The sequence below is a fragment of the Anopheles darlingi genome, chromosome 2, assembly GCF_943734745.1.
Source record: "Anopheles darlingi chromosome 2, idAnoDarlMG_H_01, whole genome shotgun sequence".
NCBI lineage: Eukaryota > Metazoa > Arthropoda > Insecta > Diptera > Culicidae > Anopheles > Anopheles darlingi.
This window is the reverse complement of record NC_064874.1, coordinates 3,947,501-3,972,500: the sequence shown is the minus strand read 5'-3', so window position 1 is coordinate 3,972,500 and position 25,000 is coordinate 3,947,501. Positions and strand designations below refer to the sequence as shown.

Sequence of the window (25,000 nt, the reverse complement as noted above, 5' to 3'; positions counted from 1 at the left end):
CTCACGATCGAATAGCGGATCCCTTTCCCTCCAATATTATAATGTTGGCTACCACTATGCGACCACCACCACTACCACCATCATTATGCCGGCTAGAGGTCCGGGAGAAAACGGTTGAGCCACCACCGATCGGCCACCACCCTCTACCGGATTGCCAAAGATCGGGGAGGCACGCCGTGATCATCGTGTGCGGCGGAAGAAAACTTTCTCGTGTTGTCGTATCAGCCGGGTACTGGCTTATTTCACTTGGATACGATTATGGTTCGTGACCGATCGGTCGGTGGCCTTCCGTATTTTTACAGCAGACGAGGCTGAAGCAGAGGTCACTTCTAACGATCCTGTACGAAAAGAAGTTTTGCTGAAAAGCACTAGCAGCAGAACGATCGCAAACATGATCGTTAGCGAGAGCGACTGGCCGTTGTGGCGAGGTTGATGATGATGATGATCATCAACCGATCGACTAGCCTCGACTTGACTCCGAAGTTCCGGTTCGCTCGATTGGTGTGAGAATTCTCTCGTTGGTTAGTGCTACGGCGATCCGTCGTCTTGCGTGGCCTTGCGCTATCTATGGGCCGAGGCACTGTATCTTTCGCACTGCGCCGTAAATCTAATCCACAGCAATACGGATAGCCCCTTATAGCTAGCTGCATGCACCACCTGGCAAACGCAAGAGCGTGAATTGTGCGAAAAGAAGGGTTGAGCCGGAGGAGGGGCCAGGTGCTCGCCTCCTCCCCAGCTGTATATAGCTTCCATTCAACCGCGGACCGATGTGTTGTTTTTGTTCATTTACGTACGTACACAATCCCCCCGCAATCGCATCTTCTCAGCGAGCAGCCCCTTCGCACCTGCCTTCTCCAGCAAACCGGCAGACCTCTCCTTATCTCAAGGGCTCGCGCGGGCTCGTACCGTGTGCGTAAGATGTGCACGAGCTACTCTCTCGGCTAGCTCTTTCTCTCGTCGGCTTTCTGCTACCTTGCTCGATCCTCGCCAGCTCACCAGGAGACTCCTAAATCCGGTCCGGCAGCGTGCCAGATGATCCCACCGGTGACCACCGGTTGGTTGGTCGGTCGGTCCATCCCCCTTTGTCGAACTTGATGGTGACGCTGATGATGATGATGATCCTCCCCACTCCCCCCCCCCCCCCAACTTCCCCCTAAGCTAGCGTACCGCGCGCTGATGGGATGCTCTCGGTGCTCGGCCTGCGTCTCTAGCTCTGATGGTGGGAGAATTGGGAGAGATAGAGCCCACCCGTTCGCTCGCTCGTCCGCCCGTCCGTTCGTTCGCTCGCTCGTTCATTCGCTCGCGTGCTCGATCTCTGGCGGCTCGGAGACGGTGGATCCGCAAAGTAATCGGAAATCAAAATTTGTGCTACGTCAAAAGTGCGGGCTACAGTCGCAGGCCACCGCTCGAAAGGAGTTGATCATCCGCGCGCGTCCATTTGTTTTAGTTCCGTTTTAGCGAACTTCAAAACCTACCCAGGATCATACCCTTGATCGCGATCGCACTCGCTTACTCGGCGTGTGTGAATTGGTGTGTGTGTCTGTGCCGTGACAGAAGGCAGTTGATCACATGATCGCCAAGGTGGTTGCAGCAGGATAAGCCTCTATACCCCGGGGAGGGTGGCACCAAAATCAACATCAGCAACATCCACTCGATCTGATGCGATTGATGATCGCCCTGAGTTGAGTGCTTGTGTACCGTGAAAGCAAAGGATGTTTACACTTGGGCGTAGCATTCGCCACGACGCAGTGCGAGAGATGTGCCGCCCTCTAGTGTGATGAGTGGATTCTGAAGTGAATCGTTGCATCCGGGTTGCGGACGACGACGTCGACGACGATCGTCGTAAAGAGGCGCAATAAAGTTGAAACAAAATAGGTGAAATTGAATCGAATTCACACTACTCGCGATCGCTCGTACCCTTCTCCTCCTGCTCTCGTCTCGTTGGTTGGTCTGTTGCAACCACTCGTGATCGCGAAGCCAGCAGCCAAGCACCAGCGGCGGAAGCGCGTGCTCTCCCGCGTGTCCATTGATCGCTCGCGCTAGATTCGTCGTCACGATCGGTTGACGTCACGCTCTTACCGCTTCGCCGCGGCGATCGTGTGGTGTGCCCCAAACCGATTTCGAAACGAATGCAATTCGTGTTTCCGATCCAGAGTCGAGATCCTCCCCTCGATCGTGTACCGCAGTAGTAGCAGCAGCGACAGCAGAACGGATCGCTAATAGCTTTCGTGACGTCACGCACATTTCGTACATTCCGTTGGTTCGTCGTTCGTCGCCCAAAGTCCGGGTTGACTTTTGGAGAGTCAGCAGCGCCAGCGTGCGTGTGTGTGAGAGCGGGAGAGAGAGCCAAAAGTGGTTAAGTTAGTCTCCCTGGTTCCTGGACGACCAGGTGCTTCTAACCTCCTCCTCCTCCTTCTACTCCTATCTCCCGCTCGGCGATCACTCTCCGTCCCCAAACGACGGCAACGAGGAGTGGAGGATCACATCCGTGTTTGCTGTAGCATCCACGGCGACATCGTCCACACACCTGTACCCCGGACCTTCCGCGTGCCAGCCGATCATAGTGTGCTCGACTTGTGTCTTGTGTGCGTGGAGCTAATCAATGGTACCCGAGTTGTTGGCCTCCAAGAAACCGTAACCTACCAGTGTCTAGTGTTGTCTGCGACTAATAGATCTGCACCCCTCATAGGGAAGAGAGCACAAGAGAGAGCAAGAGAAAGAGTGCGAGTTCTGGAAAATGCTCATCACAACGAATCATAGTCAGAAGGTAAATGTCTTGCATGTCAGCAGCGCCAACACACCTTTCAGCACCCGCTCGGTTGAGGAGTGATTGAAATCCGTAATCCCGGGCTGGGAAGCATGATGATGGAGCCCAGCCTCGTGTCGTCACCTTCGCTACGATCTTCGTACGCCAACTAAGATCCGGTTCAATGTAACACATTCTTTTCGTCACGGTCGTCGCTAGCGTATGGAGGGACGACGCAATGGCGCATGGTTAAAGTGTTTTTTTTTTTGTCACGGACACCACATGTCTTCGCGTGATGCGCATCTAACTCGATCACCGCCACCAGGATCTAAATTGTCATAGCAGATCTAAATTGTCATTTCTCGTTGTAACACGCTCTGCTTTTGTTCCTCTTCTTTTCTTGTTGCGCTTTTAGCAATTCATCGACTCGCTGTGTACAAATGAGGCAGAAGACTCCAGCTATGACAGTGACTGCGACGGGGATGATCTCTCGCATGAACAGGTGTCACGCACGACCAGTGATACCCTTGGTCAGGAATTTGCCGAGTACGTGAATGCAGCAGGAGGCGTTAACTCACAGCAACAGCAACAGCAGCATCACCTGCATCATCACCACCAGCAGCTCGGGAAGGGTGATGTCGCTCCAGTACCGACGACGGCCTTGCCAGAGCACTCGCCAGGCTACCAGCAACGCGTTGAGTTCGCTCTTAAGCTAGGCTACACGGAACGGTTGGTTCAAGCGGCTCTGCAGAGACTAGGTCCCAATCCGGCCCAGAACGAGTTGTTGGCCGAGCTGATTAAGCTCGGTTCCCAGCCTGGTGCCAAGGGTGGAAATGAGTTTTCCGTCGATCACCATGCACTACATGGTGCTGGAGAACCAGTGGGTATTGGTGGACCGACGTACTACCCACTGGTGGTTGGTGGATCGACAGGCGATATGGTTGGAACGACGGGTGGCCTGCCATCGACGGGGGTCAGTGCGAACACGATCGGTGGAAGTGGTGAGGTAGAAACACTGCGTTCCATAGTGATCGACGGGAGCAATGTGGCGATGAGTCATGGCAATAAGGAAGTGTTCTCCTGCCGCGGTATCCGGCTGTGCGTGGATTGGTTCAAGAACCGGGGCCACAAAGAGATCACGGTGTTTGTGCCGAAGTGGCGCAAGGAAAGCTCCCGTCCCGACAATCCCGTCAAAGATGGCGAGATACTGAACGAGCTGGAGAAGGAGCGAATGCTCGTGTTCACACCGTCCCGGCTTGTCGGGGGCAAGCGGATGGTGTGTTACGATGATCGCTACATCTTGAAGGTAAGCCTTGAGTGTGTGTAGTGTAATGGAGCACGGCGAATGGCGAAATATTAACTTCATTCCATCCACTTAAAGCTTGCCGCTGAGAACGATGGTATCGTTGTGTCGAACGACAATTATCGTGATCTGGTGCAGGAAAGCTCCGAGTTCAAGAAGGTCGTCGAAGAGCGGGTACTGATGTATTCGTTCGTGAACGATCGCTTCATGCCACCGGACGATCCGCTGGGTCGATCGGGACCCACGTTGGATAACTTTCTGCGGGTGCAGCCTCGTAAGGGTGACCCACCGCCACCCTGTCCGTACGGCAAAAAGTGTACCTATGGCAATAAGTGCAAGTTCTATCATCCGGAGCGCGGTAGCCAGCCCCATAAATCCGTCACCGAGCGACTGTCGGAGTATGCGGCCCGCCATCTACAGGCACGGAGTGGTCTCGATCCGAGTGCTGCCGGGGTTACTGGTGCTCCTGGCAGTGGTCGTAGTGCCGTGCAAGGGAAGTCACTGAGCGTACCGCTCAGTAATAGCAGCAGTGAGACTAGTCCAATCAATGATAAACGGAAAGCATTATGTGAGTTCTTCGGGTCCAGCGATCGTTCTTTGCGACGATCAGAAACGAACAGTATGTATCATCATTTCATCATTTGTTTTATTGTTCCGCTTGCAGGTCGCACTAGATCCAACGTACCTTCCGATAGTTCTGGCAACAATCTCTACGCTGGAGGGACGGAGCACATGATGCTGCATGCTGGCCATCCCCACCATCCTGGAGTGCGGCCGCCACAACCACAACAGATGCCTTTCCTTTCGCCTCCGCCCGGTGCGGTGGTCAGTAGTCGGACCCATGCGTGGGATCTTTCCACACAACAGCAGCCACATGGCCATGGTAGCATGGTGGATGTGCAACCGATATTTCCTAAATCTCATAGTATAGAAAACATTTCGAACGAACCGTTCGGTGTTGTTGGTGGTGGCCATGTTCCTGCTAGTGCTGCAGTAGCAGCTGCCGCTCATCATTCGGCCGTCGGTTGCTATGGTGCACCGCCGATGTGGAATCTACAGCAGCAGCAACTAGCACCACCACAATCTCAGCAATCATCTCAGCAGCAGCACGCGACGGTTGCAGGAGGGTCTGTTTCGCAGCCTGCTTTGCCACACGATACAGTCGAGCATGGCAGTGTGGATAGTGTCAATTTGCATCGCAAGTTACAGCGCCAACTCACGCTCAATCCGGCCGGTTGTGATCCGCGCATCTATCAGATGCAAAGACATCAGCAACAGCATCAACAATCGCAGCAATCACAGAGCTCACCGCAGCAGCAGCAGCAGCAATCGCATCATTCGGCGGCACAGCTTTCGCCCCACAGACCTTTAGCACCATCGCTGAGTGGCGGTGCCCGTCCATCGCCTCAATCCCAGTGGGAATTACATCAGGTACGTACACCATTAGAGTACGATTTTGGCATGATAGGAATACTAAATCTTGAATCGTTAACCTTCCTCAAGCAGCACGTGCAAAGGATTGCCTCGGCTCCCGATTCGGTGAGACCATGGCACAATGGACCTCCGCCAGCTTCATCATCCGAACCGCATATCAACCTTGGATGGTCACCCAATCCGGTACCACCTACTGGCCTCACTCCTTCCAACAGTCACTCGGTTGTGAGTCAGCAGCAGCACCAGCATCAGCAGCAACATCATCAGCAGCAGCACCAGCAACAGCAGCAGCAGCAGCACGACCGACAACGTTTGCACTACCATTTGGCCAGTATCTTCCCGGAGGAGCAGGTGCAAACTGTGATGCAGATGTATCCCGACGAGACGAATCCACAGAAAATCTGTGCCGCCATATTGGCCATGTTTCCTAAGATGTAAAAGCGCCTCCCCCCTTCCGGAGGCCAAACGGAATACTCAAACACTCCACTATTGTTAAGCTCCACGTTTGTCCATTTTCTTGGTTCCTTTTGTTTTTGCTATAACCTTTTTTTCTTATTCTACTTACTATCCTCTTTCGACGCGAAAAATAAGTATTTATCGTATTGGCGGTAAACGGAGTCTTCCGCGCGCACAAGGAACTGGGAACTAGGCAACAAGAACGATTCGTTTCTATTAGGTTCCATAACGATCAGTAACTTAACTTTAGTTTAAAATCGATGGAAAAGTCATGATGGCTGCGGGACAGTGGAAAAGCAAGTAAGTGTAGTATCTCGAATTACGTGATTGGTAATTTGGGTGCGCATGGCGCACGCGCTTCTTGACTAGCGAATGCCAACGGCAAGGGAGGGCCCGTTAGGAAAGATATTGTTAAAATCGAATAGACCGTACTACCGTAACGAAAGCAGGAACGAGCAGACGAAATCTCAAGCGTTTATCTGTATTTTGTTTCTTATTTATCATGCTGTGCATAGCAACAGGCACGTTGTTACTGTGTTCCCGAACAACGCGCTCCTAGTTAGTAGTTAAGCAAGTGTAGCAAAACGTGATGTGTAGAAAAAGGGGCATAAAAGGTAAATGCTAGAAGAAGAGTTGGAAACGGCCCTTTTCGAAATCTAATATATACATATACAGGAGGAAGGTTAGCTCAAGCTTCACAATAACAAATGAAACGTTTCTTCCTTAATTTTAACCCATCTCTCAGTAATTATAATAACCAGCCAGAAATCCACAGAGACAAAACGATTTAAAAACCATTTAAAAACGATTGCTAAACTATTTACTCTATCAACCTCCGGCTAAATCTTTTCTTGAGGAATGACAACTTAAGAGAAAGCGCACAAGATCAATGCAATTCATACAATGCGTTTCAACATAGACTAGGCTAACTTCGATCACGAGCAAGCTTATTGGCCGTTGCGCGGCGAAAGTTGAACTGAAGAAACGCAAGAGAAAAGCATCATGCAAAGACAAATGAAGAGAACAAAGATAATGTGTGTGTGTGAGAGGGAGAGAGAGAGAGAGAGAGAGAGAGAGAGAGAGAGAGAGAGAGAGATGATGGTCAGTTTTTTGCATCAGTAAGAAGTAATAGTGCTTCACTTCATATTGGAGTATGGTTTTGTAGCTATGAAAGATAGAATGAACAGTGAGAACTTGTACAAGTGCATTAATTTTTGCTCCCAATTTTTTAAACGCTTCTTCGCATCAACACTCGACTCGCGCGCATTAACCAGTATTTAGTAACGCATTTTTAATCAATTTTCTTTAAGTTTATTCTTTCTTCTTTGAACGATGCAAACAATATTCTGGTTTCCGTGGTTTGGGTATCTGTCCCAGATGTCTTCTTTGTTTTCCTCTTATGGTTTTTACTTCTAAAGTTTTACTTCTTTCTTTTTTATGCACTAGACGAAGCATCGGGAAGAACAGTAACAGGCGAACAGAACTTTTTAACGTGTTGAATGGTACTTTAAGTTCACTTGCAGGTCATGATGCTGTAGGAGGTCGTTTTGAACATAAAGTTAAACAGCGCTCATGGTGGCACCGCCATGGTTATCGTGCCGTGCGGCAAGCACTCCTCTTCCCCTCTGATTATACGATGCCGTGGCAGAATGGGGTCAAGAGGGGTTTGTGACAAACATAAGCACAACTACTTAATACATATAACAAGGAAACATCATAGTTAACACAGTTCCACACTCGTCAAGAAACGGAAACAGAGAGGGGGAGAGGATCACAATTTCCTCTCCTCCTTCTTTTATCATAGAGATAAAAGTAAAAATTACAAAAATAATGAGCCGCGCGAACAGAAATGAAATGAAACGCATGTTTATGGACAATGATGAATATATGGATACAAATAAAAAAGAAAACCTTGCTGCAGAAGCATGTGTGATCATGTGGCGGAGTTTTAGCAAACGTTAATGCGACGTGTTTGTAAGCTTTTTATCAAACGGTGATGGACCTGCTATAAAAGAACATTTTTTCTTTTATTTTCAGGATTCTTTTCGGACTTCTCACCTACTTAATAAACTAATCCCGCGCTAGAAAGCACGACCTTTTTGTCCTGGCGAGCGAGTCTCGGTATACCGAAGAAGATTCTTTCTTCGTTTTTCGGAATGCATTGCATGATATTGTATGCGTTATTACTGTTTTGATTAGGCATTATCGGGTAAAAACCTTTATTATCCAAAGTAAGATCAAGTACAATCTAAAACTAAAACCGTTCATCTCTCTGTTTCACGTCATGATACAAACGATAGAAAGCAAAATAACACCCAAGAAATTATGCAGCGAGATAATGGGGTAGTAGATGGATATAGTATTAATGTTTGATGATTTTTTTACTCATTTTTCGCTTCCTTTTTTTATTTATTTCCTTTTATATTTTATTGTTTCTTTATTTTTCTTTCCGTATGCGCATCTAGCGATACTAAAAGAAGAACGCACTCCACCCTTTCCTTCCCTTCCGCTAGCCACAGAAGACACGAATCAACACGATCTCAACACATTTGCTCGCTACAATTCATTTTCTATTTCAATTGCTCCTTTGTTCGCCGTTTTTATTTGGTTTTTTACGATTTCCATGATCCTTCTGACCAGTACACGACACGGCATGGCGGTGGCGGTGACGACGGCAGTTGTGTTGACGACTAGCGGAGATCGATACGCGCAGCCTGGAAAAATACTATCCAACTATCCTGGTTTACATAATTTGCTTCCACTCCCAAGTAATGTGTGCCTTTGTAGGGTAGGATGGGTAATATTCAAACAATTTATATTTGCGCCACAGCCTCGCGAGCCACAGCAGCATCAGCAGCAATGCAACAAATTGAGAATTCACAAGCTTTCGCTAGTTCCACTCAGACACAGTCCGGTTTGATTCAGACAAAAAATGAAGAAAAAAAAGGAAAGAAAGAAAAAAAATCCCAAACCCCTCACCCAACACAGAATTGGAGCAAACTTATTATGATAGGAACTAGTATCCTTTGATCGGATGTTTTCATGGATAGTGTGATGATGGTTGTGGGGCGCAATAACTACAGAACGGAACGATTACAGGATTGCCGCCACGCGCTTACTCGTTTGAAATCTAGTGTGCCGCCGTGCTGCAGTTCCTAATGCTCCTCAAAGCACCACATCCTGCCAAATCCCCTTGTCATTTTCATATCATATAAATGCTACTTACTCCTAACAATTACTCTAGAGAACGCTTTTCTAGGACTTCTTCTGCCTGCTATCCGACTTCTATGTGGCTGCTTCCCTCTACAGAACTCCTTATTTACAATATTATCACACAATCCGTCTCGTCCCTCGTGCGATGATAAACTTCTCCCTCTTTCTCTCTCCCAATCTATATCTCTGCTAACACAGCGTTCTCTCAATTGATTGTACTGAACGGAATTCTAAAAACAAATCATCGCGTGTAATAAACATACGGCTGTCCGGTTAAAACAGCGAGAAAAACAATTCCACTCAAACTCTAAAAAAAAGGATCGAATTTTCTAAAATTGCAACATCGTGTACTCCACCCCGTGTTCCTCAACCTATGGAGAAAAGAAGTGCAAGTTCATGAACTATTTACATGATCGAACAGAGACCAGATGCTTCGTAGCCACTGGTGACACGTGGCTGTCGATTCAGTTCGATCCCCTGCAAGCCCGTCTTCAGCTCATACGCAACGTCAGTCGTTTCTTCGAATGCCACGCCCGAGGTGCTTGAGGCGGACAATTCATTCGCCTGCTCTTTATTTGGCTGTTGTTGTTGTTGTTGTTGTTGTTGTTCCACGCGTTCGTCCTTTTCCTCGACCTCTTCCCAACCACTGCCACCGTCGTTGCTCAGTTCTTCAAACATGCCATCCTCTCCAAGCTCGCGACTACCACGGTGATTACCCCTGCCAATAGGACTTGTACCACGTGATGATGAAGCATGACCTACAGCGACAAACTCGGCATCCGTACCCGTACCACCATTCGTTCCACCACTTCCGACACCATTCGTCTCGTCACCTTCGTTTGCTGCGAGATTCTGCTGCTGCTGCTGCTGCTGCTGCTGCAATTGAGTGGCCGCGGCATTTGACTTGGACGTTGTGATGTTAATTTTGATCTTGTTTGGCACGACCACTGATGCCTGCGGTGCATCCTGCAGCTCCACGTTACCATCGATCGACGCCTTCGATGCCATTTGAGCAGGAGTCGCCGTCACAGTAGTGCCCATTTGATTTGATGTATCTCCTGGTGATGATGGCATGATCTCGCCCGCAACACTATCCTCACCAACATCTAGAACAAACCCCGAAAAAATCGAGATCATTAATATTTATTCAACCAGAGGAAACTGAAACGAGCATCCTACGTACCTTCCTCCATGGGGATTGTCGTTGTGATGGGGTTCGGTGATTGATGATCACTACCGCAGGCGATTTCAATCACGCTCGATTCGATGGTACCGACATCCTCGAAAAGTGCATCCTCTTCGTCTGCTTCGTCCTCATCCTTCGGTTCCTCCTTGATTTTGATCTGGAGACAACCTTCTGCATCGTTGTCACCGCCGGTTGTTCCATCACCTGCTCCATTCGACGGCTGTGTTACCGTTCTGCTCCCCCCTCCGGCCGGAAAATCCTCGATATCATCCAAATCTGTTACTTCAATGTTCGGCTCCTGAATGAACAAATCCTCGTCGATTTGCCGCTCCTGGAACTCCGGTTGACGCGGTGCCTGCGGTGAGTTGGGTTTCGAAGTGGAAGACTTTTGCGCCTCACTATCACCCGCATCATCACTACCACCATCGTTAGCCGCGCTCTTCTTCTCTGATGCCAGTAACTCGGCCTCGTCATCGAGAATTTCTTCCACCACGGGTTCTACCGTTGGTAACACTATCACATCATCATCATCATCATCGTCATTATCATCGCTGTCCTTATCCCCGGCGTTATCTCCTTCTGCTTAAAAAAATAATAGGAAACGAATGAGTATTAGAAACTAGAACTGGAACTGCTACCGGAAAATGTACTTCTCACAAATCAAAATAATTTTACCAATGTTTTTTTGCTTCTTGTACAATATGTACTTTACTACTTTAACTGACTTGCTTACCTTTTGCCTTCCTTTTTCTGGTTTTGACACGGATTTTACGGTCGCCTGGTTCCCCGTCGGCACCCTGCTCGTCTGTACCATCCTCGCCAGTCGACTCGCTCGCATCCATATCACCTTCCCCTTCTTTTTGGCTTTCTTCGAACGACTGCTCACCCGTTCCGTCTAGAAGCGTGTTACCGAGCGTCGATTCGCTCATCGTTAGTGATGCCTTATAGTCCTCGTAACATAGCGGATGGTAGGTGTAACCGTCGATGCGGATCGCACACTTAAGATGCCAATCCTCCGTCTCCTCGTTGTAGAACTGCTCGAACACATCATGGCACATGTGGCACTGCCGATCGTCCTCATTCGTCCCGGCCGGGCAGCTCGGTTGCGGGGAATCGTTATTAGCTGCCGACCCACCATCCTCCCCATCATCACCACCCATGACTCCGATACCACCGTTGCTGCCACCGCCGCTGCTTCCAATGCCTCCAGCCTTCATTCTCGAGTCACCCTGGTGGTCACCGGCACCCTGCTGCGTTTCAAACCAGTTCTTTTCTCGCTCCTCCAGATCCTCGATTTCCTCATACTGGATCCAATCCGAGACGTCGTAGTACCACTTGCGCGAGTGTGCCTTGCGGGCCGAATCGCGATCGCGTCGATTTTGCCGGAAATGCCAGTCCAGATGTTGGCTGTACTTCATCGTCTGCTCGGGTGGGAACCTGACACCGCAGCTACTGCACTGCATGCCCGAGAACAGCTGGTACACAATGGCAGCCTGGCGTTTACGAAGCATATCTGGTTGATCAAGGCGCACGGGTTCGATGGGAGCCATTCTGGCATTCCGGCTGTCAGCCCTGTCTCCTCTACTGCCCTTACTAGTCGTTGGGGCTGCTGCTTCTGTTGCTGCAGTCGTGTTCGATGACGACGGATTAATCGCCGGTGGTGCGCCTTGCCCACCAAGGTTCGTGATGATGCCAGCGGCCACTATCTTCTTATACAGCTCACCCACATTGATATTACCCAACAAGGAGAGACCGCCACCACCACCACCACTGCCAGCAGCGGCAATTTGATTACTAGCTCCTCCTGGACTATCGAGGGAGTTTGATATCTTTTCGTCCGATTCAATCCGATAGGCAGGATGTTTTCCCATCCCGGCACCCTGTGTTTGCATTGCCATTGCTGGCATCAAATTCGTGAGATAGTCAAGCCCGGTCGATGAGGCGTTCTGAGTGTCGGCACGTACTTGCGCACCAAAACCTGAAACGCCACCGGGTGTTCCCGGTGGTAAGTGTGGTACCGGGGCGCCAACACCACCACCAGCGCCAGGGGCAGGTCCGATACCGACTGGCGGACCACCTAGCGGTGGAAGTGTTGGCAGAAGACTAGCATCCTTCGGTGGAGTTCTCAGATCGCGATAGAGGGGCGTACGCACCATATCCCGTATGTAGACGCGGCCGGGTACTACCAGCTTTGGGACGGCCGTGAAACGAATGTAGTAGCTGCGCTCGCGCAACCGAAACACCTTCGGCAATCCACCGTACTCCACCGGAAAGGGTTGTTCGTCGATCAGCACCGTTAGCAGAAAGTCGGCAAACTGCAACCGATGCTGGTGACCATTTATTTCGAACAACTGTGGCTTACAGTCCAGAAACACGGGCACAATCAGCTCGGCATCGATGATCATATTGATCTTGCCCGCCACCAGATCGTTCCGGCTATCGCCGATCTTTACTTGCGGTGGTGGCCCGGAGATCTTGAACACGCGTTGTTTGCCATCAAGAGTGATCGTCGTTGGCGGATCACCGAAGTAGCACTCGTACCACGAATCATCGATGTATAGTTCACGCGTCGGAGCACCGAGGCGCATCTGGTAGACGTGATTCTCGATACTGACCGATTTGTACGGTTCGTTGAAACCGAGCTCGAACGTTTCGCGATCGTCCACCACCACCATACGGGCTCCCTTTTGAAAACCAATCTCCTTCGGTTCGTCCCAGTTCATAAACACGACGGCCGTCTCCTCGTAGAAACGTATTTCACGCTGGATACTGTCGATATTGATTGTTCGCACACTATCGTTCAGTTTGGTGACCGTTGATATCGGAGGCGGTGGGCCACCGTTCAAAAGCGCTCCCGGTAGTACCGCTCCCGGCAGTCCCGCTCCCAGCACTGCCAAACCGTTGACGGGCCCGAATCGGTTCGCCGGTTGCTCGCCAACAATGGGTGGCATCGGAAAGGGAGCCTGCTCCCAAGGACTGGGCACATTAATTGCCCCTCGGACTAGTCCGGTGGTAGCACCGGTCGGTACGGCGGGTCCGACACGGTTCGCCCAAGCCGGCGTCGTGTTCGGTGGTTCTACGCGATTCCATTTCGATTCACGCATCCGCCGAGGATCTGAAGTAAAGCGTTCGGTAGAGAAAGAGAGATAGTGGAAGATCAGTGGTGATGAATCAGAGGAATATGCATGCGGCGATTCTCCGTTTCGGATTTTGCATTTTTACCTCGTGAGACACGATGATCTGGAGGAGGAACGGATGTTTGAGTGTTGGCAACAAACGGAGACTCGAACGGTGGTTTGGTGCCCATCGGCCCGGGTCCCATTTTGCCCCCATCTAACGGATGTATTTTACCGCGGAAATTGTTCACTCCAACCTCTCCAAGCGGTGGCCTACCCATACCACCAACCGGAGGACCGGTTGGGACCTGAATACCTGGAGTAGCCGAAGTGATGATGACATCATCTTCCCCACTCAACGAACCATTATCATCGATGCGAATGATGGGCGGCGGCTCCTGTCGTTGCTCGATGCGCTGTGCTTGGCGTATCTTTTGCGTCTCATTCAGCTGAATGACCTGCTTCATCAATATGTTGTACTGTTCCAGATTAATTTCCCCCTTTTCCATTTGCTCCTGCGCCTGTGCGACGATCGTCTTGATGTTAGCATTCATACTATCCATCGAACTGTCCTCATCCTGATCGAGAGCACTCTGGTCTAGTCGAGGAGGGGGGATGTGATGCAATGACTGCCGCATATCCACATCGCCCGGTTGGGTGGTCAGTGAGCTGATCGAACGGCGTCTCTCGATGGGATCATCTATAAAGAGAGGTAGAGAAAAGCATGAGCGTGACCATTTCGCTGAAATTGTTATCTGGTACACTTAAAACGCCGCCACATACCGGGTAGCTTGTTATACAGTAATGGACGACCAAGTTTATCCTTATCGTGACTCTTCGCCGCATCCGTAAAACGAGACGGTCGATTGGTTTTATCCGGTCTCGTTGAATCCACATCGACTATACCACCGGTGACCCGACCACTTGTTGCAGGAGGAGGACTATTCGTTCCATCTTGTCTAACCAACACTGGTGGGAGCTGGCGTAAATCTACATCTTCATTACCGAATAGCCTACGAAAGATGGAACCACAAATCACCTCAGATAAGCATATCAAGCCATAACGATCCTTTCGCCTCACACCATCACACTTACGCGTCGATCATTTCTGCTTTGCTCTTTTTTGCCATCGGTTCTTCAGTCTTTGCGGTGCTGCTACGTTTCTTGCCACCGGCATACTCGTCCAACTCTTGGCCGTCAGTCGAGCTGCGCCGGTTCGAAGAATCCTCGGCTCGGGCAGAAGGTATTGCGGTTGGCGTCGTCCGGCTGCCATCATGCTGTTTGTCTCCTCCATGCTCAACCATTGGGGTATTTGGTATCAGCTGAAGGGGAAGCTTTCTCAAATCGATATCTTTACTAATCAGAGCCGACAGTGCATCTTCCTCTGCCTGAGCGTTACTTGAAGTACCTGCAAAAGATGATATAATTGTAAACGAAAACGGTTGCCATTGCACTAGAAAACTAAAATAAGAAAGAGAAACTAAAGGAAAACATGAAACCAGTCCCTCCGCGAATGACCACACCGGTTGGCTGAAGATACTTGCAGCGGTATCATTGCTTTTTCTTTCAGCCTTCCTGGACACAATCACATAACGGACTCTGGCGAACTACTGCAACAGCGGATGAGCGGACAAATAATGAAGACCACAGCAGCGGACACGACATTGATGTGCTTTATTGGGAGGGTGGGACCGATCCTCTCGTTAGCATTCCTTTCTAAAACACTCGGACTAGGGACGCGGACGAAGACGAACTTGAAACCGGATGAATCTCTAAGTGGATTGGCGAATTACTCTAAACCTATTAACCGAACACCGGCCATCTCCTAGTACGAAACGATTACAGTAGATATCATGCCGGAGGAGAAGGAGGAATTCGACATGATCCTTCAGAGTGTCCTCGCACTTGAGCATCTCTTTTTTTTATTTTGTCTGCAACAAAGCACAATCGTTTTACTTTACGCGTATGATCTTTCATCATCGGAGTATAGATATAGAACAGGAGTCTTTTGCAGGGGCTTGGGCGTATAAACAATCATAAAAAAGATCTCCATCTCGCCATGGAGCTCTTTATCTATCTCCAAATGATCCTCGTGTGGGAAGTGGAGTTGGATGGACCATCAAGGAATTTCGGCGCGCGATTCTTGCTCTAGACCGGGAGCAAGAATCTGGCTCACCACCGTTGCAATCATGTCCTCTCCTTTGTTGATATTTGTCGATTCCCGCTCGCGATGGCACCTAACCTACTCCCGCTCTCAATTTGTACCGCATGAAGAACCATCCACAGACCGACGAATTCTGGCCATCGTGCAGCACTTGCCACAGTACTGCAACGCAACACGCACCTACGCCGACCAATATTAGTGGAAAAGGGAGAAGAATACTATCATTCTTACTTTGTACATCGAACGAGGATGCCTTTGGCCCCATCATCGATACCAGCGACGCTCTTTCGTCCACATCTTGCTGCTGAGCAGCAGCAGGCGCTGCTCCTGACATCACATCCGACGTTGAGTGATGATTGGCTGTGGTAGTTCCATCAATCTTCATCCGCTTGTCCGGCATCATATAACGCAAATCCACATCCTGTGCCACAGCAACCGCAGTGCCGCTTGGGATATCTACTGCCAGCGGTGTCGCTGCGCTATCGCTTCGATTGGTGCCTATCTTCCGGATCTTTCCGATGGTAGGAAGTGATTTAGATTCGTGCTTGGACGATCTTCCTCCATCGCTAGATGACGGAGAGATCTTGATATCAGAAGATTTCTTCTTCCCCGGTGAACCGGTATGGGGTGACTTGCGTCCTTGCGGCGATGTATCGTTTGTCGTACCATGTTGTTTGCGTTTTTCACCGCCCGAAACGGTGCGTGCCGTGGTACTAGACTTGCTCGGCGAGCTTCCCGAGCTTCCTGAGCTCCCTTTGCTCCCATTGGATCGTGCAGTACTCATTTGATCTTTGCTTATGCGATCCTTCCGAGTTTTACCCCCTTCGTGATGATCGTGTCGTGATTTATGTGATGAAGCGGTACTGCTACCGAGCGAAGACATTTTCTTCAACCGTGCGCCTCCAACAGTCCCATTGTCTGAGCCGTACTCTTGCTTGGTAATGCCAACACTATTAACACCCTCTACTATTCGTTTACCTCGCCCTCCCAGGCGTTCCTTAACAACAGCGTTACTGGCTTTGCTCGCCATGTTGCTCTCTGTTGCTGATGGTTCGCTCAACATGTTACCACCGCCGCCAACCGGAACAATCCCATGCGGAGGCAATGCAATTGCAGCGGCACCACCACCAGATGGCCGATGAGCGATGGCGGATTGCGATTGCGTAGAGTTGGTACCAACCGTCGCTTGATGCTTCAAAAGTCGCGGATCACGAGAATTCATCATACTGTTGATCATACTTTGCGACACAGGTGCGATGCGCGTTTTTGGCGTAATTCCACCAACACCAGTAACACCACCAGCCACAACAGGAGCAGCAGCAACAGCTATTGCTCCGGACGGATGCACCATTGACGGATTTTCCAACGTCTTTCTTACTGTCGATGGGAGCTGTAAGTAGGAAAATAAGATTTATTGAGTTAGAGCATTCCATTTCCTTGTGTGAAAATTGCAACAATGACGAATATTAAAATAGCTGAAAGAAACTTTCAAAATTATAGCACCCGAATATTGATAGCGAAGTTACAGTGGAACCAAAAGTAGAAAAAAAAATATCTTTAATATAAAATCGAAAAACATTACCCCTTTTGCTACACTGTCCGCCTGTAAGCTCAACTGTTTCTCCTGTTCTTCGATGCGCTTCTTCGTGGCAAGCAATTCGAGTTCCAACTTTCGCGTCTGCAGCTCTAACAATTCCTGGCGTTTCTTCTCGAGTTCCGCATGAATTGCAGCCGTTTGTTCAGGTACACCCTTAAATATAAAGCAAGTTAGCCAAATTCTTCTTCTACTATCAAGCCGATAATAAGCATTACTTTGAGAAAGTTTGGATTGATGTGGATTGCAGGCCCTTTAGGTTTCATCTGCGCCGTGATTGGCCATCCCGGATCGATGGAGTTGATTTTGATGTCCAACGCATACAGCTTAGACTGAGGAAACACGTCGTTCCACGTTTGTCGCAATCCAAACATTTTCTCCCGAACCCGTTCATTCACCTGTTGGACGCCCAAAACACTCGTCAAGAATTAGTTACGCTCGGTGTAGTGCATTACTGTCTCATGTGGTCTCATCTCCCTCAGTATTACGTACCGTCTCAAACACGCCGCAAAACATGTTCACTATGACCTGACTAAACAGCGATTGGTACTGTTTGCCCACATTTTTAACGATGGAATCAACGAGGTAAAGTATTGGTAGTTTAACTTCTGGCCCAACCTATATTCAAAATCAATGCATGTTATAAGGAGGGAGGCTATTGTTGATGAAATTAAAATAGTTTTCTAATGATCTGCTCTATATCTCGTTTCTCTTTTTTATTTTATTTTAGCATCTGGATGATCGACTACCAGAAAGTAAAGACTTAAGGGGAAAGCGACGATGGAAACACGGACTACGATCATAGCGAGCCACGCGCCAATTCCTAGGAGCATGGCGCCTCTTTCTCCCGACCAACGAAGATCGAGCAATTTAAATCACGTTGCCAGTAAACTATACATTAATCAATGAAAGTAATTAATAAAAGCGTGTATTACATTAGGAGGATCACAATTCCCACTAATTTTATCCAAATGAAATACTCCTTCTGCGTCAACAAAATTATCACAATACTATGCCCCTTGGAAACATGATCACATACAAAATAGCTTATGTAAACTCAAATCATGCAAAACTTGTTCAGTTTAAGGTAATTAGGATCAACAAAAAAAAAGCGCAATCCGTAGATGGACCGATCTTACAGCAAATGAAATTACTCATTCATGAATACTTTTGGTCGCATCGGATCGTAAGCATAACAGAAAAGGAAGTTCAATTTCATAGTACCAACAATGAAGTAGGTTGGATGCATATAGTATCCCGTTTTAAACACAGATTTATCGTGGACAATTTCTGTTGCGATAAAATAAACAATTGGCAGTGATCCAATAGGACAGATAGGATGCTTCCAAAAAGCCATAATCTGAGCGATCGAACATAAAATAATACAAAAAAGATAACGGAATAAAACTGTTCGACTCCTTTCGAATCGTGTCATTTAAGCTGATAGGGAATTGAAAGATATTTCGCTTCAGAATAATTTATTGGTCAATAGTCAATGTTGAATCTTGTCCTTTGACTAAATGAGGGCCCCTGTGAATGATGCTCGTGGAATGAGCAAAGGGTACACTGCTCTCTCAACCATCTTTGGTATAGGATCATTATGCTACAGCTGAATGTTTTCCAGTGCTTATGTTTATCTCAACCAACAGGTTGTGTAAAGCAAGGTGTCTTATATTAAGATTTCGTTCTTACTTTATATCAGTCTATTTTGATTATATGGCCAGTCTGATTATCTGTTTTGCAGGGTTCTATTTTGTAATCCACTGTTCATCGTCTTCTTGTTTTGTTGTTTTTTTTTACAATCATATCCGTTCTTGGTGTTTACCGTAATGACTACTTTAAATGATCTCTATGGTTTTCAGATTGGTTTGTGTTCTAAGTTTTTCGACCAATATGCTGCGTTGTCACTGGATTCAAGGACTCCTTTGAGCGGTATCTCAAAATGGAACAGCCTGGAAGCGTTCCTTTGGCAATCTAAGCAACTCTCAATCTACTGAGTACACCCCTTTACTCGAAATAATGTTCTAAATGGATTATATTGTTTGCTAGACTAACACTATCACAGATCAACCGTTCCGATTGGACCGGGACTTCATTATTCATTTTGCATAACGAGTCGAGTTCAAGGCGCAAGTGAAACATCTTGGGTAGTGACAAACGACACAGTGTCTAGTTTTGGTTAACTGCTAATGCCTTGTTGGTGACTGCAACACTTTTTTGCCACTCAAAATATCAACACCACTTCTGACACCTTTCTATTGATTTACCATATGCTCTTGGATTCTTGGGCAATTTTTGCATGTTTTTCCGTTGCTAACAGCAACACATAAAGCCACTAGGCAATTCAATACGAGCATCTACATCTAACAACAGGTTTCGCCTAACATCACAGATCCCTGGAAACAAGTCACTATTTCATCGACAGAGCCGTTTAACACTACACATTCATTTCACTTACGGCCTTGTCCTCTTTAATTCACTCGATCACAGTTATCACCGCACCGCAAGAAACTGCTGGTGAAAAACCACTGAATGTGGTTTTACGCATGTGTTGTCAGCCAACATTCATATAGCAACTACGCAGCACTCGATCTAACAACCTCAAACGATGTACGAAAATATGGAGCATAGATTGAAATATCGACATAAATTGTTTAACCTGAGCGAGGTGGTTTTCCACCGATTTCACGATGACCTGGGCGTACTCAACGTTCTCCTCGGCCAGGATGGTCAGCATGTTGATCAGCGGCTTGCTGTTCACATTCAGATCCGCCAGGCTGGAGAGATACTCCTTTTCAATCTCCTGTGACCGTTTGTCACGTGCCGCCGCCTCGTCCATCGTTGCAGCCCGATCAGTACTCGGCCTTCGACACAGGTACAGGAACCAGCTCCTGCCGGTGCACCCGACGGGCCCCGGAACAGCGGCCTGGCCTCCGGCCGGAAGTGCGAGAGGCTTCCGCCGCCCCGATCCTGTTTCGCTATTTATGTGACCCTCGGAGTTGCACAGTAGAAAATTACCCGCTGGCGGCCAGCTCGACTGTGGGGAGGAAAAAGAGAAAGTCCTTTCAGTACCGCGGTGACATCGACGAAACACGTCACGAAAAAGAAGAAGATTAATTTCGGCCACCTGCCCACCAAGCTGGCAAACGCGCAAATTACGCTCACGCTCCGCTACGTGAGCAACCACAGACACACGATCGAAGCAAAAAAAATTGGGGCTCCGCCATTTTGAACGAAAAGTTGACTCACAATCTTGGATTTTTCGCCGCGGATTTCCCACGCATAAAACACTGACCGAGGCCCAACTTCATCGAAACCATAACTTACCAGCCAAAAACCGTCCGGAGAAGCGTTTTTAGAGACAATTTGCACTTATTTCACACTTCTGGAACCTTTTTTCGCAGCCGATTTTTCAGCAGCAGCCCAGCGGGAGCGGGAATTTTTGTAAGTGTGTGTGTGTGTGTGCTGTTTGTGTGTGTCGCAGAGGCACATGGTTTCAAGCGGGGTTGAAAATTGAGCGCGCTTTATCTTTAAAGTGCACTTAAGCAAAAACACGCAGTTTTGATCTAGTTGTTCGTTATGTTCGCTTTAATTGTTCACAAAATTACATTTTGGAGGAAAAACCGTAAGACGAAGGCTTAAGAGGTAAAAACCCAATATCGCTAGTGGGTTTTATCTGTGCTGGTCACTGTACTCCTCTAGATCAGTGTTGCCGCCAAGAGACCGCCAAGATGACCGAAGAAATTTGCAAAATGTGTGTACCAATTTGTCCTACCAAAGTCTGTTAGGCAGTTTATTAACAATTCCTTCTTGCTTTCAGCTGCACAGACAACACGGCCAAATATAACTGCCCACGATGCAACATCCTGTACTGTTCCGTGACCTGCTACAAGTCGCCAAGCCACTTGGAATGTTCGGAAGGATTTTACCGGGAAAACATCGTGGAAGAGTTAGCATTGCGCCAATCCGAGGACGATGCCGCCCAATCTGCACGCAGCATGATGGACATTTTACAGCGGATAGAGCAACAGGCGGATGACGGTGATGATGACGATGACGAGGAGTGCGTAGAAGAAAAAGGGGAGCTAGATTCGGATGACGACGAACAAGAAGCGGATCTTACGGCGCGGTTGAACGGTATCGATCTCGATGATGCCGAAAAGGTGTGGGAACACCTGACCAACGCTGAAAAGGAGGAATTTCAAAGAATGCTGGAGAATGGGGAAATTATGAGCGTGGTACCGGAGGTTGAAATGTGGTGGACAAAGCCCTACAAAATAGACCTAATTCAGCCCCTCGATTCACGGTCCCTGCAGGAGCAGCATCTGCTTTCCTCCTGTCCCCCGGTATGGGGTAAAATTGCAGATTTCAAACAAATTTGTAAAAACGAACCTTCCGCAGCCGTTCGCTTCAACATCGCCAACGTGCTGGCGGGTTATTGTTTTGTGTTCAGTTACTTTTTCGGCGATCTCCACGACAACGCACTGGAGGTAGTGGATTGCCTAATAGGCGTTTGCCTGAATTTGAAAACCAGCACTAACTTCGATTCGGAAGTGATGGCTGTAGAATCCGTCGTGAACGAATGTCGCCAAAAGTGTTTGCCTATCGAACGAATGACGTCCGCTTCACTCAAGTCCTACGTTCAAACTCTGTTCCTAGGACCCACCGAGTGCGGCAAAAAGTTCAAGAAACACTTTATCCTGTCAGCATTGTCCGATGTTCGTAGTCTTCTGAGTGAGGCTAGAAAAGAATTCAAACAATACCTGCGGTCAAATGCGTCGTCGACGGTTCCGACAGAAGATAAAGACGATCTGCAGCACGCCACCCTCCAGAACCTGCACAGTTGCCAGAAGAAGGTTGAATTCTATCTTGCGTACGCAAATTCTGCAAATTGTTTGTGAACAAATGGCGAAAATAGAGAAAAAGTACGCGCTGTTACCAAAAATATAATACTCCATTTTATTTTCTTCTTTTTTGTGAAATCATCCCATCATCATTTGTGTTCTTTCGCTTTAGTACAGTACAAGGCGTAGCCGGGCAAGCTATACCACCCCATATGCTCGTTCACCGTAGGTTAACCTTATGGCTAGTTAAAAACAACTGGAAAGAGTATTTAATGATTGCCGAATATCTAACATTACGCATTCAATGCGTACTTGCGTTCCACCATTGCTTAGGGATCGTCATTGAGTTAAAAGCAGGCCAAGCAAGAGAACAACCTGCGATTGTGCAAACGATCAATCGCCTTTCGGTGGAGATTTCAGAGGCCACGACGCGATTCTATAGTTCAGCGGTAAAGTACTTCACTAAAATAAATATACTAAACTTATGGTCGAAACTGCATGATGTTGTCCTCTCTTCTGTAAGGATAGCTATAGTAAAAAATACTTCAACAGAGTACAAGCAAATAAAATAAGTAAAACGCAGATCAACAACGAAAAAAAAAAACGACAAAAGGACGACGCATAGCGACGCAATCGCTAAACCTCCCCCCGGTTTAGCAACGTGATTGGGTGTAGTGAAGAGAATTATTGTTTAAAAACAAAACAACGAAAGACTTCTACTAGAACCGAAGAAACTCCGGGGCGAACACAATCGAACATTCAAACTTACAAGCCCCCTTCTACCATGAGTGGGTAAGGGACTGTGTGGAACAGGGTGCGTTCTTAACATTATATGGTGATAACAATAGAAAATATTATAAAGAAAATAAAAACACAAATGCCACTGTCCAACGCGCGTTGCTTTTGCTTGTGTTGTGCTTCCCACGTGTGTGCCCAGCTGTTGCGTTTGCCGTTCCCAGCTCAGGACGATCGATTTAATGTTAAATAACCGAATTCCCTCGGGATCCTTTCTTGATCATCACCCATCAGCACAATATAATGCTGTTCACGAGGTAAGAGAAACCGTGTTTGCGCTCGAAGGTGGTTGCACTGTATGGTGCAGCTGATGTAGGGCTTCTACCGAGGTACCACTACCGTTGGACGGCACTAGGACCGTGCTTGTACTACCATCAGGCTCCGTTTGCTGTTGCGCCACCAAATGCGGCAGAGAGATCTGAACAGGCAGCGTCTGGTTGTCGGCCGTAGGTACCTGTGTTTGGTCATGGGGAATGGTGTAAGCGTGAGTAAACCCAGATTGCCAAAGAATTGTCACTTGCCCCGTTACTTACATGTATTGTCACTCCTTGCGGAAGGTTGATAGCACTCTGAAGTAGATTCTGTTGTATCGCGGCCGTCGTGGCCACGGAGGCCGTTTGCCCGCCGGTAAAAAATCCGGCACCACTCGTGGATATAGTAAGCCCCGGTGGAATGACGGACGATAAGGGACTGCTGGTACTGCTAATCGTGTTGTTCGGGGTACTGTTGCTGGTACTGCTTTCATTTCCACCCACCGTTCTGGCATTCCGGTTATTGCTGTTGCTGTTGTTATTGTTGTTTTTCCGATTAGATGCCTTCTCTTCCTTCAACCGTCGCGTGAGATGCGATTTGATGTGCTTCCGTAGGTGATCTTTGCGATAAAAGCCTTTCCCACAATCATTGCATATCTGGAAAGGAATAGAAAAATCCGTTAGAACGTTGCTGTGTGTCAACGCGAAGGTCAGTATCTAAGCACTCACCTCTGTCTTGACGCCACTGTGTATGACAAAGTGTAGATTGAGGTGCTCTTTTCGTTTGAACCCCTTCATGCAGACACTGCAGATGTATGGACGCTCGGGATTGTGGCCAAGCTTGTGCCTTTCGAGATGTTCTTTGCGCTTTAGGCCGGCTCCGCAGATATCACATATGAACCTCCGCTCGATCTTGTGCACTATTAAATGCTGCTCCAAGCATTCCTTCTCCGGGTACGCCATGTGACACTCGGGGCAACAGAATAGCACCGTACCGTCGAGCGCCGTTGTAATGTGCACTTGTCCCGGCTTTTGCCGTTTCGGCTTGGGTAGTTTCACTTTGTGCTTTCGCTTTCTTCGCACTTTGCCTGTTCCCGTGCCACTGTCAGCACCGTTGGGCGTTGTGCCGGCGTCTGCGTCACAATTCTCGTTCTCTCGATGGCTACTACCCATCGGCGAACGACCATTATCGTTCGATCCGTCGTGCTGTCCACCGATACTGCTACTATCTACCGCCCCATACTGGGTGTTTTCGTTCGAATGATCATCCGGCGCTTCCTGCTTAATCATTGGGCCATTCGCTCCTGTCGTGCCAATGCCAGCACCGGCCGGCCGCCCTAGAATCAGTTCCGAATGGTTTCCATTAATCATTCCGGTGGGTGCATTGTTTTGATTGAACTTCAAGAATGGCTGCAGATTGAGATTATGATTTCGTGATTGCTGCAATTGCTGCTGCTGTATGAGCTCCGATAGGTCACCGGAAAGTAGTGAGGATGGCAACAGGGTTGTCTGATTCCAGACGCCCGCATTTGACTCCTGCTTTATCTGTCGCAACGGTGGTGGGTTTTCACTGTCCACTTTTCTGCTCGTCGATATCGTACTCGAGCCCATGGTTTGTTGTTGCTGCAGTAAAGCTGCATTCGCAGCGTTCTGTGAGGCGAGCAATTGCAAATCCTGCGGCTGAAGAGCCGCTACAATCGTCATACCCTCCGGTAGACCGTGATTGTGGATCACTTCCTCGTCCTGTGGACTGTAGGCCACCGTTAGCACCGTGGTGCCCTGCTGGAAACCTTGAATCGGTATCTGCATTTGGCCCATTTGGAATTTCGGGGTCTGTATCGTCCCAGTACTCTGATCACTTTGCGTCGTGGCAGCCGTGGAGGCGGAGGATGTTACGT

General features: G+C 48.4%; 4 protein-coding genes across 8 annotated transcripts in view; 2 read left to right on the top strand and 2 right to left on the bottom strand.

The window, feature by feature from the left end:
• The window catches only part of LOC125951461 (probable ribonuclease ZC3H12C), a 15,194-nt gene extending 7,173 nt beyond the window's left edge, over nucleotides 1-8,021 (top strand). The window contains exons 1-5 of one of the 2 annotated variants that reach the window (XM_049680322.1): nucleotides 1,232-2,767; nucleotides 3,162-4,052; nucleotides 4,128-4,617; nucleotides 4,714-5,480; nucleotides 5,556-8,021. In XM_049680322.1, coding sequence (XP_049536279.1) covers nucleotides 2,738-2,767; nucleotides 3,162-4,052; nucleotides 4,128-4,617; nucleotides 4,714-5,480; nucleotides 5,556-5,921 — 2,544 coding nt within the window. In that variant the 5' untranslated portion in view covers nucleotides 1,232-2,737 and the 3' untranslated portion in view covers nucleotides 5,922-8,021. Of the gene's footprint in view, nucleotides 1-1,231; nucleotides 2,768-3,161; nucleotides 4,053-4,127; nucleotides 4,618-4,713; nucleotides 5,481-5,555 lie in introns of those variants that run through there. The other variant, XM_049680321.1, reaches the window with a different exon arrangement.
• Nucleotides 8,022-8,113: 92 nt separating this feature from the next.
• LOC125951454 (uncharacterized) lies at nucleotides 8,114-20,657 on the bottom strand. Of its 2 annotated transcripts, none has more exons than XM_049680307.1 (12): nucleotides 20,540-20,657; nucleotides 19,872-20,249; nucleotides 17,705-17,830; nucleotides 17,431-17,610; nucleotides 17,201-17,368; nucleotides 15,850-17,008; nucleotides 14,550-14,862; nucleotides 14,238-14,467; nucleotides 13,561-14,154; nucleotides 11,072-13,453; nucleotides 10,336-10,920; nucleotides 8,114-10,258 (listed from the first exon to the last, which is right to left on the bottom strand). In XM_049680307.1, the coding sequence occupies exons 2-12, from the start codon at nucleotides 20,049-20,051 to the stop codon at nucleotides 9,558-9,560; spliced, it is 6,618 nt and encodes a 2,205-aa protein (XP_049536264.1). In that variant the 5' UTR covers nucleotides 20,052-20,249; nucleotides 20,540-20,657; the 3' UTR covers nucleotides 8,114-9,557. The 2 variants fall into 2 exon arrangements, with proteins under 2 accessions (XP_049536264.1, XP_049536265.1); XM_049680308.1 differs by having other exon boundaries at nucleotides 8,115-10,258; nucleotides 10,336-10,917.
• Nucleotides 20,658-20,931: 274 nt separating this feature from the next.
• LOC125951483 (zinc finger HIT domain-containing protein 2) lies at nucleotides 20,932-22,133 on the top strand. The gene is made up of 2 exons (XM_049680354.1): nucleotides 20,932-20,966; nucleotides 21,033-22,133. The coding sequence occupies exons 1-2, from the start codon at nucleotides 20,944-20,946 to the stop codon at nucleotides 22,111-22,113; spliced, it is 1,104 nt and encodes a 367-aa protein (XP_049536311.1). The 5' UTR covers nucleotides 20,932-20,943; the 3' UTR covers nucleotides 22,114-22,133.
• Nucleotides 22,134-22,147: 14 nt separating this feature from the next.
• The window catches only part of LOC125951467 (transcription factor Sp1-like), a 10,837-nt gene continuing 7,984 nt past the window's right edge, over nucleotides 22,148-25,000 (bottom strand). For all 3 annotated transcript variants that reach the window (XM_049680331.1, XM_049680330.1, XM_049680329.1), the window contains 3 exons: nucleotides 23,832-25,000; nucleotides 23,385-23,759; nucleotides 22,148-23,305 (listed from right to left, as the gene is read on the bottom strand). The exon at nucleotides 23,832-25,000 is cut by the window's right edge and continues 259 nt beyond it. In XM_049680331.1, coding sequence (XP_049536288.1) covers nucleotides 23,102-23,305; nucleotides 23,385-23,759; nucleotides 23,832-25,000 — 1,748 coding nt within the window. In that variant the 3' untranslated portion in view covers nucleotides 22,148-23,101. The remainder of the gene's footprint in view (nucleotides 23,306-23,384; nucleotides 23,760-23,831) is intronic.